Source organism: Vanacampus margaritifer, chromosome 1, assembly GCF_051991255.1.
Source record: "Vanacampus margaritifer isolate UIUO_Vmar chromosome 1, RoL_Vmar_1.0, whole genome shotgun sequence".
Taxonomy (NCBI): domain Eukaryota; kingdom Metazoa; phylum Chordata; class Actinopteri; order Syngnathiformes; family Syngnathidae; genus Vanacampus; species Vanacampus margaritifer.
In genome coordinates, this window is record NC_135432.1 from 27857445 (window position 1) to 27870220 (window position 12776).

The 12776-nt window shown below is 38.2% G+C and overlaps 1 protein-coding gene across 2 annotated transcripts in view; it reads left to right on the plus strand.

The window, feature by feature from the left end:
• The window catches only part of nphp4 (nephronophthisis 4), a 135914-nt gene that overhangs the window by 8401 nt on the left and 114737 nt on the right, over nucleotides 1-12776 (plus strand). For both annotated transcript variants that reach the window (XM_077549301.1, XM_077549309.1), the window contains exons 3-4: nucleotides 11695-11855; nucleotides 12069-12133. In XM_077549301.1, coding sequence (XP_077405427.1) covers nucleotides 11695-11855; nucleotides 12069-12133 — 226 coding nt within the window. The remainder of the gene's footprint in view (nucleotides 1-11694; nucleotides 11856-12068; nucleotides 12134-12776) is intronic.

A 12776-nucleotide genomic window follows, 5' to 3' on the forward strand; every position in this document is an offset into this window, starting at 1 on the left:
TTATGATGTTTTCTTCTAGCTGTCTATTCATCGTCCATCTATTTTCTTTGCTGCTTGTGCTCATTCGGGTTCCAGGTGAGCTGGAGTGTATCCCAGTTGACTTTGGGCCACAGGTGGTGTACACCCCAACGCCTGGACTGGTTGTCAGTGTGTATATCTCATATAAACATCTAATTGATCCATTCATTCAATAATGATGTCTATGCTGCTATTTTATTTAATCTGTAGCATCCATAGGGTTATGTTGGAAGAAACAATTCAAATCAGAATTGTAAAACAACCCACTATATCTCTATATAGCAATAAGCATAACATTCAGGGAAGTCTCTTAACGGGACGGACCACTTTTACCTTCAAAATGAGCTTCATTTGACTGATGGTGAAATCACTATTGGTGGCCTATCTTTAGCCTGCATCTTAAAGCTTTATTATGGGACTGCTGAAAGCAGCACATATTATTCTCCACCCTAGAAAATCCCCAGATTTTTCCGCAAAAATGCGGCCCGTACCGTAGATCGCACCGGGACAAATGATGTATCAAACGATGCGGCTCGATCTGACTCGGTGTGGCATTACTTTTCTAGGAATTCCGAGTTACCATGGCGACGCAATTCCCAAAAAACTCCCAAAAAACTCCCATAGGAAATGAATGGAGAAAGGGGGGACAAATTACAGATCAAGCACCTTTTTCGAAGACACGCTGCGCGCGCATAAGTTGTCCGACCGATATGAATTTTAGCTCATTTTGTAGCAATTTTTCCCATCTTTAGCTAAGTGTCGAAATTTATTTTAAGGAATGAAAGCTCTCCCCCCTGTGCGGGTTCAAAGACAGTGAGTGAAATAGCCTTCTATTACACTCTGTGGAGCAATTAGGCTTTGAGTGGCGGGAACCAAAAAAAAATATTTCCAAAAGTCAAAAGTTTCACTTCAACTCGTCACCATGGCCACAATCTTTGCTCACTAGACATCAAATTCTCACATTTTGTAGTGACAAGTCTCTTCGTTCAGACAAACTAACTTTTATTTGGCTAAGGTGTCATTTAGTACCTTTATTTTCATTTTAGCGAGGAGAAGTCGGACGAACTCGCCTATCTCTTCCATGTTAAACTCAGGCGCCTTTACCCCTGCATTTCTGATAAATCATAAGTTTTCAACCTGCTCTCATTTGGTCATTTTCCATCCGATTAAAAAAATTAGAACATGCTCGTGTTCCCCAAACCCTTGCCGTTCTAACGAGCCATTTCTTGAATCTGTATCTTGAACTGTTAAGTCGTGAGAGGCTTTTGTTCCAGGTGTGCGCCTCTCATACAATATCAATGGAATGTTGGGTGCGTGACGTCTCCAAGTCAAATGTGTGTGCGTGAAAGTGCATTTTTCTTAAAGGGACAGTGAGATACTTTTAGTTGATGTTGATTATGGTTAACTTCCACATTTCTTGACCGATTCCAGTCGTTTAAATTTTAAACGGTTCAGCTCATTTACAAGAGTCAGCAGTCCCATTCAAAATTTCCGCGGGAATGTTTCTAGTATTATATATATTATACATATTTATGTAGTTTTCTCTCTTCTTCTTTACATTTTTACTTGAGATTTTGCTTTTGTTAATCCAGTACGTGTGTCAATTTGAATTCCATAGGGGGGAAAAAAGACCAATAAAAAAAAATCTGTCGTAGCTAGTACCGGTAGTCACGGTTGTGTATAATCAAGGATCAAGTGATTGCTGTATTGATCATTAAGACTTTGTTTGATTTCGTAGAAGGAATTGGTCCAGATCCGTGTAAAGGTGGATGTATATGTATTTTTTTATTTACTCTATTACAGTCCACTTGCATTTGGGTACAAATGGGTTAATGATCCAGCAGTAATGATGCAAAACAAGTCGGAAGGATTGTTTTGCCCTCTACTGAGTGTCATTCCACATTTTTTCTTTCTTGGAGTTATTCTTGATAACTGTTACTGTTTGACATGAGCACGGCAACTTAAACTTTGTCTCTTGCACTTGCACAATAGAACTTGGATTTTTGCTTTTTTTATGCTTGAATTGAAAATGTTGTGCATGCTGACTATGCACATATATGTATCTTATCTCTATGTATAACATCACATTCAACTGGCAGTTTTTTTCCCTATGAAACATTGCCATGAGCTGTATAAATCAGGACAAATGTTTGCTGCTCAGCCAGTGTCATTGGGCTCACATTGTCAGCCACACACGCAGCGAATGTATTTGCTCTTGCATTGCTGTGTTTGCCGTACATCGGCGACAGTGTAGATCGTATTGTCAGTCTATGGAGGTCTTTACAACATTTAGCCTCTTTCAGCAATTCTCCATACATGCATTCGTTATTCATAGCTTTTTTATATATATATATATATATATATATATATATATATATATATTTTATATTGACACCAATTGCACCTTTCAGAAAACTCTGCACAAACATAACTGCGGAAATGTGTTTAGGTGTAAACATTTTCTATGAATGAGATGCTATCTCTGTTTGCTTAGAAAATGATTGGGGGACTTGCTTCTCAAGTAGGAGTTAATCATTGTAGTTGTGCTGTGAGAAATGATGAAGAGACGAAGGAATTGGTAATATTTTTTTTTTATGCATTTGGAGGAGAACACTGCGACCGAGTGTAGTCATGCAAAGCAATTACTAATTAGTAGTGAGGGAAATCATTTGAAAGTATCAGCTGGCAGAGTGCTGACATTAAAAAAGAAGCAATGATAAGAGCTCTGAAACCAGTTCTGCCCCTCCCATATTAATTCTGTTAGCAAGTCTTATTGCGACTGATGTGTTATTGCACTTTGCTTGTGAGGTGGAAAAGCTGCATTACTTTGATTATCCTTTGTCCCCCCCCTCAATAGTTATTTGGAACGGTTCGTAATTCCTTTCACCTTGTCCAACATCCACAGCATAATGTTGCCACCACCACGCTTCATTTTAGATATGATGTTTTTTTAGTGATGAGCTTTGTTGTGTTTGCACCAAGTTTACCTTTTAGAATTGTTGCCAAACAATTTCAAACCTTGCTTTCATCAGACCATATCACATTTTCCAAATGACAAAAGATCTTAAAGTTCCTTCCTTGTTAGTGCTCCATTTTTGCAATTCCTTCGCAATTGGTTAGGGTATGTTGCAAGCTAGGTTACAGATAAGTTATGTCATCTATGTGTAAACTGCGCCATTTAATGACAATGATTGGATTAAACATCAGTGCAATAGGGCTTCTGCCTCAGAACTCCTTGAAAGTTTGAAGCAAATCAGTTGTGAATTGTTTGTTAGTGTTGGCAAAAAAAAGTCCAATAGATGTGGTGGACTGCAGCCAAATCCTTGCTTTTCTGGGATTACAATTTAGAAACAGCACCAGCCATATAAAAGCGGCCAGTTGACTTGCCATCTGGTATGAAAGCTCATTAGCCCAAAACGACCTAGAGGAGTCATACTTTAAACTGCTAAGTGCGCCGATAAATGACCAGCCGTGAACCCGTATCGAGTGTTTGTGTTTTTGTGTCTTCTGTTCTCGGTGTTCTTTCACAAGGTATGACACCGCCTTCAGTAAATGTAGCGAGCCCATGAAATCCTCTGTGTGAAAAAGCTTTATGATTGATGGACAAAGGAGCCGCTATGGCAGCGCAGAGAGGCTTTCCGGGTACCTCTGTGCTTAATTCCTTCTCCCAACTGGCATGCCACACACACACACGCACGCACGCACGCACGCACGCACGCACGCACGCACGCACGCACGCAGAGAGAGTTATTCGCTTCAATTATACATGGGGATGGTGGGGGTGAAGTCTGCGAGGGCTGCTGGAGAACTGATCAATATTTCAGCTCCAAAGGGACAAAACATCTAGTGGAGCAGCTGCTGCTTAACAGCTTTACACTTTGGAATGGCACATCCTGCACCACACAGCTACACCCTGAGAATTTAAGGGGATTCAATGGCCACACGGCCTGACGTCGCAGTTAAAGTGGGTGAGACGTGAAGGTGTTATGCTGTTTTGCTGTTTGTCCGTCAAAAGAACTGATACAGAGACAACAATGATGCCATCCTTGTGAAAAACATTGGTGTTTGTTTTCCCTGCGAGTACGCTGATGCTGAATGTATGAAAGTAACAAGACGCGCAATGACAGCAGCAGGCACAGGAACAGGGACACGTCTGCTCTCACTCTTCAATATTTTTCTGAAATGCACTGTATTGATTTTGTATTGTTTGTTTTTAAAGTGCTCTATAAAGTTAATTTGAATTGTTTTGGATTGTTGTTTTGTGTGCTTTGGAAATCTTGTTTGTTCCACAAGAATTTAGTAGGATTAGTACAAAAATGCTATTTTTGGGGGTGGGGGGGTTACATATGACTGAATGACTTGACTGCTTTGAAATGGTGGCAACATACATTCTATTTGGCAGAACACAATATTTTCCATTATTTCTTCCAAGTTTGCAGAGTTGTTGCATCGTTTTGCATATGTTCATGCATATTGCAGGAAAAATATTGTACATAACCAGATACAGTATGCTATATTGTTTCTCTTATAACACAGGTTGACATTTCAATGTGTTTTTTCATATGTATCTTACGCATACAATATGTTTTCTTTTACATTATTAATGGTATCTTGTACCACAGCTGTATCCCTTTTTATATATAGTATATTTTTTGTTAGAACTGTATTTGTTTAACATATTATTTAGTGTGCATATAAAGTTTTTAGCAGATGCGTAGAATGGCAAACTCTAATATTTGGTATACCTCGTTTAGTTAGATGAGTCCAAAAATAGTAGGAACAGCTAGTATGACGGCTTTAAGTCAAATTTAGAATGATTTGACTTCAGATTTACGCTACACTTTACTGCTATTAACCATCACTTGCATTTCAACATTTTTTGAGCTTGGATATTTCCAGTGTTTCTCTTATCTCCTTAAACACTTCAGATTGTTGTGCTCCACTTACATTCCCGCTGCACGCACGCACACACGCACGCACGCACGCACGCAGTGCCTGCGGACTGACTGTGGGGCATTTCAGACAGACTAAATGTCAGGAGACTAAAACCTGGGTGAAAAAGCAAGACTTTACCAAGTGAAAACTGTAATCTGTGGTTGGCTAAACCCTAGATGTTTCATTATGTAGGCTATGTTATTTTTTCCTTGGCATCACGTGTAGCACTGGGCACATCACAGGAAGTGCAAACGTCTATAATGGGAGGCTGTGTCAGCGATGGTAACTATAAGTTTGTACTGTGACTGGTGCAAGGTAGCCTCAAGGAAATATTCTAATCTGTTTTGCTTTGGGTTTAGTTGTCTACGCCTCTGTACTTCAGATTGGATGGTGTTGTGATCAGGTGTGTAGTGCCTGCCAGGACTTTTGTAAGAGTCTCACATTCCCTCTGGACCTTTAGTCAGTTTTCAGAATCATTTGTTTCTACAAGTCCGTTTTAGAGCTTATTTTATACACTTTGTTCATTTGCTGATTACTAGCTTTTGATCTTACAGTGTGAAAACTGCCTTCTACTATGGCATTTATTTTTCTGCCAAATAAACTCAATTTCCACTGGTGAGCTTTTGACTTGCTTGCTTAGGTCAGTTTATAGTAGGGATGCACCAATATGAAAATGGTTGGCCGAAAACCGAAAATGAAAAATGCTTGGCCGAATACAGAAACGCCCCCAAAAAATTCTGCCAATTTTTACTATCATACATTTATTATAATTACTTAAAATTATAATATTTTTTATAAAATATTTATTTAGCACTGGTATTTTAACAAAGCACAATATAAATTTAAATATGCCCACACCACAGACAAAATCAGCACATTCACATATTCATCAACGTTTAAAAAGAAATAAATACATTTGTTCGCACCAGCTAATCGGCTTCGGGAACAGACTGCAAAGTCACACACATCGTCCTGTACAGGTCTGTCGCCACCTGGAGATAGCGGTGTTTCCGTGTTTAAAACTGTTGGTAGCAATAGTGCTAGCATTAGCTAAAGTATTTAGCATGGCCACCGTGATGCCGGTGAAAAAGTGGAAGCGTACAACTACAGTTTTTGGCTTTTAGGTGGTGGACATAAACCATTGTGAATTTTATGTAATTTGGTCAATATATAAAACATATTTGTCATTCTTTATTGTATTTTTAAATGAGCTTTAACATAGCTTGACACAGCCTTGAGCTTACACGTCTAAAAAACAAATGCGCAAGATCAGCTGAAAAACATGGTTGCTTTCAACCGCAAGGTATTTACAAGCTTGGCGTTAATCGGCTAATTGCCCATACAATCACTCACAGACAATTGGGGACGCAAGTCAAACACAGTCCTACATGTATTGGTAATAATTGATAAACACTGGACAAAAGTATTGGTAAACTACTGGAATCTTTCTGATTTGAATGCCAGCCTGTTCCCGTCTGTGCTCAACAAGTTAAATTTCTCAACCAGTCAGAAAACTTGTCCTCAGCAGCAGGTGATATGTCCTCTAACTGAATAAGGACCTATTACATGCAACTAAAAGCACTTGAGAATGGCTAAAAACAAATTATTGGCCTAATCTAAATGCTACTGAACCTCTGGAAAAGGCTGAAACCCGCAGTCAGTCGGGTGGAAGCTGAAGTAATTTGTTACTTAGTTGAGTTAGCTAAAATTTGGTTTAACTGCAAATAGAAATCTTACATTAAATTACTAATTTATGTTTTTTGTTTTTTTCAAAATTCTCAGTGTGTGTCTGCTGATGTGTATGTCCAGGCTGACTTGTACCAACTCTGATGCAGTCACAGTTATTTTAAAGGAAGCCCCTGTAATTTCCCCCCATCCCTCATCCGCACAAGCATCTCATCTCTTCAAATTCAATGACAGTTGTAGAATTTCCCCCCTCATCTGCACAACTATCTCGTCTCTCTAAACCCAGTGAGAGCCAAAGAATTGCACTCTGAGAGGATGTGAAATGTAACCTGCTGATTTTGTGCCAATGGAATGACTTTCCTTTCACTCACTATTTGTTGGCAATACATGCCAAAATCAGTATGAATGCTTCACGGCTGAGAATTCTCTTGAGTGAGCATCCTTAGATATCTTCATAGAACCTTTTTTCTTTTAATAGCAAAATCTCAGGGTGTAGTCATGTGGAAGTCAACAGTGAAGTGGGAGTTTGCAGATAGTCTGAATAATCTTACATAATGCAACAAAGATGAATTATATTTCTTATGTAGGCTAGTCCCCCCCCGAGTATCAATGCTGCAAAATATTAGGCTTTAATCTCTGCCACAAACACATACATGCATGTATGACCTGAGAATTTGTGTGAAAACCTGTAAACGCGCCCATCACAGAGACCCCAGCTCGTTGTCATAACTGCAGCTAGCCTGTCCTTGAGCGGAAGATTGAACGTGCGAATGAGGCAACCGTGTGAAGCACTTTGAGGGTGAAGCTGACTGTCAGCGCTGCTTCCGGCTACTTTGTACCCAAGGGCAGCTATCCTTGCCCAAAACAACTTGTTTTTTAGAGACTTTTGAAGAATAGTTTTTTCTGAACAATTCTACAACCGCAGGCTCAACTTTTGAGGTTTTACTGTGATTGATTTGGTTTTCCCAGGTCGTCTGTTATCATATTTAAAACCAGCTGGTCAAAAAAATATCTTTGATGACATTTTTTTCCTGTAAGTGCTCCATGGGATTTTTTTTCACCCACCCCCATTTCTGTGTTCCTTTTCTTTGCTAGAAATTGCAAGAGAATCAATTTGGACATGTATTATAGCAATGAAGAAAGAAAATAAATTGGACCTTTTCACTTGGAAATCTGTCAGGAACATTGTCCACATGTGGATTACTCTGGATCTTGGACTCTGGTTATGACTGGAGTGCAGTTTTCCATAGTTTTCCATGTTGTGAAATGGCCGATGACAATATACTGTACTGTATTTGTAAAGGTTCAAAAGAAGTTCAGTCAAAGATGCGGGCGGCTTCTGTTTGGGAACGGAAATTGCATGGGAGTCTTTGAATATTGACTGACAGTGACAGACATGGTGGGGAGAAACCTGGGCCATATTATATTGAATTTCCTGAAGGCTCTTTCCTTTAACCCTCCTGTTGGTTTCTTAGATTTGGCAGGAACACGCTGCATGTTTAATCATCCATTAATAAATCAATAAATAAGAAGACACCAAAAAAATGAATACATCACAGCACCATTAGTAACAATTTAGTTAGTATTTAGAATGTTGGAAAATATTTTTTCCCCTTTAAAGCCCTTTCATCATTATGAAAAAAAAATCCTAATTGTAAAGGGTGTTTTATAAAAAAATGTATTATTCGAGATGTGAATATGACAGAAAGTAAATGGTCATGGTTAATGAAACTAAAAAGGCTTAAGGTTGAGTAACACAAGATGTATTCCTCCAAAATGTGGATTTTATATCTGATTTCACAAATGTTCAATATGCGCTATGAGACACGATAAACGTCAATTTGGCACTCCAGATTTTCTTTACCCCAAATACAAAAACATTATGCTTATTGACTGCCATTTGTATGAAAAGTAGCCTCGTCACTGCTAGTTACATGTTCCTTGAACTTATCTTCAAGTTTCTCTTGCATATCAACTCAAAATTGTTTGCACTTTTGCCTGTCCTGTCCTGTCGTTATTGCCTGATAATCGGCTATCAAATCCACATATCTTCTAGTTTGCATTCAAATTTGGAGGAATACATCTTATATTGTTCAACAATAATCCTGTTTAGTTTCATTGGCCTTGACCATTCGGTTTCTGTCATATTTACATATCAAATGATATGCATTTTTGTATAAGAAAAACATTTTCCAGTTTGACTCACAGTATTAAAGGATGGTTAAGTACCTTCATTTGTTGCCAACTCCCCATCCAGGAAAGTAGCTATGGTTGTCCTAAATGTTGCTAATTGGTAATTTGCATTTGAAAAGTGAAAAAAAAACACCCTACAAAAACACCAGGATAAAGTTGTAAGATTTGTCGCTGGTCACTTTTGACAAAAGAAAGTCGGCCAAAGGGTTTGGAAGATTGCCAGATTTAATGCGAAAGTGGTCAAGTTGGATACACTGCCTTCATTGCAAGTAAGCAAATATATTGTGTACTGCATACTCTTTATATTAAATTTATAGTAGGGATGTAACGATAACGGCAAATAATGTGATATCGCGATATGAAAACTGCCACACAATATTGTCGTCGTCATGTCATGATATTAAAAGCAGCACATCAGTTAAAAAGGTCAGGTAAATTTCCATTTGTACAATTCTAGCACCCTCTGGTGGCTAGTTTTATTGTGCAGTTTAATTTTCACAAGGCATGTTTTGGCCCTTTGAGTCAATATGTGGAGGAACTCGATGTGTGCACTGTGCATGCATTAGCAAGTAGTGTGATTAGAGATTGTAGGTTGTTTATATGCATTGCTGTTATGTACAAAAGCACAATATTGTTTTTTTTTAAATTTTTATTAATATGAGCTGTTTTTATTTTTTATTTTTTACAATATTGTGACCTTTTTTAATCTCCCCGCAATATTGTGATAATTATTGTATTGTGACCTTCATATCGTGATAATATCGTATCGTGATGCTTAGATATCATGACATCCCTAATTTATAGTGGAAATAAAAAATCTCAAATGCATTTTTTGTGATTAAAAAGAAAAAGGACAAAAATAATACATTTCAAAACATTTCCACAATTAAGCTGACTCAGTTAGTACATGTGACACAAATCTCATGTCTACTTAATACCTTATGTTTGAACACAAATAATGTGGAACAATTTATTTTGATCCGTTGTAACCAAAGTAGAACGTTTTGGCCATAACTCCAAAAAGTTTGTGTGGCATAAACACATCACTGCTCAGCACCATACCTACAGTGAATATGGTGCTGGCAGCATCTTGCTTTGGGGCTATTTTGATTCAGCTGGAAATGGGGAGAGAATTGTGAGCATTTTCAAATGCCAGTCAGTGCAAAACCTTCAGGCTTCCGCTAGAAATGTCAGCTTTTTTTTTCTTTCAATTGCGTTGTATAGGTTATACAGATGGCTACATTTATATTTTTTTGTATGAAAATTATACGTTCCACATTATTTGGATTGTTACAATATGTTGGGTCAAATGGGAGTGACCGTTTTACCTTAATGTGGACAAGTGACATGCCTCTTAGTTAGCATAGGATAGACTGAGCCAGACTACCGGTAGTCTGAAAGTGTAGATAGCTAAAACATAAAAATGGATAGACACAACACTGTGGAGTGGGCACAGAATGGAACACTAAGATGGCACGCCCATAACAATAGATAATGTGGCAGTCATACTTAAAGGTAGTTTAGTTTCCACTTTGGAGAAAATAAGAGTTGTCTATTTGAGGTGAGTGCTTATTTATTTCAATTGGACATGCCGATCAATGAAACAAGTAGCATCCGCTATTTAAAATAAAATGACATGACAAACAAGACTTAGACGGTCTAGACTCTTTCGATGATATTAGATGACTCAAAATGCCTCCTTTATAATCAATATTTTGAACAAGTGGTTAAACCCAATGGCTCGAAAATGGCCCAAGTAGGAAGCTGTATAGAAAATGGATGGATGGTTTGGTTTCTTGATTGAAATGCATAGTATAGCTCTGTGGTGACTGATAGTTCGGTCGTCCACCGGGATGAATTGCATGATGAAAATGCAACAATCTTATTTATAGTTTTGTAGAATAATATTACACAGGGGGCAATATGAGATAGATCATTTGTAAATCTCATATGCAGGCCTTTCTACATGTAAATGAGTGAGATTCTGTGCTGTTGGTTTGTCTATTATATGAGTGTGGAAACAATTACCATCACAACTACCTGGTACGGAGTACAAAGAGTCTCCCGAAAGGCTTGAGTGTCCGCCTGAATGCAAGTAAAAATAGCAAGGTTAAACCTTTGTAAGTCTATTCAGCAGAGGGTCAGACACGCATGAATGTGAGATGTGTGATGTCAAATCCTCCACAGTCGGGTTATCCTGTCAATCTTGGATGTTTGACTACTCTTTTAAGGGAACTGCAGGATGGAGAGTGATAGAGAAAATCAAAAGCAGCACACTACGGCAATGAAAGATTTATTTTTTCCAGGGAATTTTTTTTTTTTTTTTTTACCTAGAAACATGTTTAGTACTAGCAACTTGCTCTAACTACAATCAATTTTCATGTTATTTCATGTTATGTTAAACAGATTTTTTACCTTGAAAGTCCAGTGATGATGATGATTTACTACAAGATGTGAAAGGGTTTGCAACTAGCCGTGCATATTTGCAAATTTACCAGAACTGTATTGGATGTAAGGTACAATGTCCATCATCATCAGAGGATTTTGAAAATATTTTTTTTATACAGGACAACCTTTCAGCTTCTACAGTAGTCTAGACAGGATGTGGCAGTATATTTCTATACTGTAGATTTTTCTGTATACAATCCGGACATAAGAATGCAAAATTCCAGAATCCAATTACGACTCATGAACCACTAACACTTTACAAAGGCCTGTTTTGACAACAGCAGTTACAGTAATTTCCTCCCGTAACACTTCCCCTATAATTGTCCTTGAAATTCTGTGGCACTTGATCAAGTCTTTTTATATTCTGTGCAAGTCCCATTTTATGATTGATAACAACATTCTCCTCTCCTCCAGATCCTGTACTTCCATACGTCTCTGCGGTTGCCCAGCAACGTGCTGGTTTTGGAGCTGGTGGCATTGTCAACAAGGTCCGATGGTTCACAACTGGCCCTGGGGCAAGGTTTCACGGTTTTGGATCTTTTCCCCAACAAGGCTGAGCCCAAAGGGGACAGAAGGTGATGAGCCTGTTTTAGGGATTTGTAACAGCCAGAGATGAATGTTTTTGTCAACAGGTGGTAGTTGGACAGTAATGTTACTGCATGCTAGGGTGGCTACTTGAAATTCGTCCTGAAAATTCTATCTTGTTTGTAGTTAAATCTTTGCTATGCATATCATACAAATACAAGGTCAAATATACTCATCATTGCTTTTTTTCTTTCTATCTATAGACTGAATCTACTTCGTGGGTCACCAAGAGTTCTTCTACACCCACTGCTGAAGGATGTCGTTGACTGTAAGTATTTTAAAAGGGTTCCTACAGATCCTTTACAAGTCTTAAAATGCATTGAATCCATGAATCTCAAAACAAGGCCTTAATGTCTTAAATTAATCTTTCAAAAGTTTTAGAAATGTTAACACAGGGTGATTAAGATTTATGATTGTAAATTCCCAGGGCTAGACTGGCACAAAAACATCGGCCCTGGCATTTTGACTTTGGTCTGGCCTGCCCTGTTTCCGAGCTTAGCTGATGTCATCTTGTTCGACTGCACAATCACGAGTTGAAAACTGAATCAACAGCACCTCTACTGGTTGCAGCCAAGCAGTGCACGCAAATGTGTATCAGTCAGTCATCCCATACATTTTCATGCTCGTCCCTAACAAAATACTGCTTAGTTTTAAGCTAAATGTGTTTCAATTGGAGCAAGCACGCACATTAGAAAGGTTATGTCATCATTGTAATCTAATGTAAATACAAATCCTTTTGGGGTTTCCCCTTAATCTCATAGTTGTTTAAAGACAGTATGTTAAAAGTCAGACTATAAATTACAAAACAGTGTAGTGCTTTGCAGTATGAATAACAATGTGCTCAGTGAGAGCAAAGGGTTCTGTCTTGGCTATCATGTCCCATGAATATTAGAAGGGCTTCTTTCAAACGG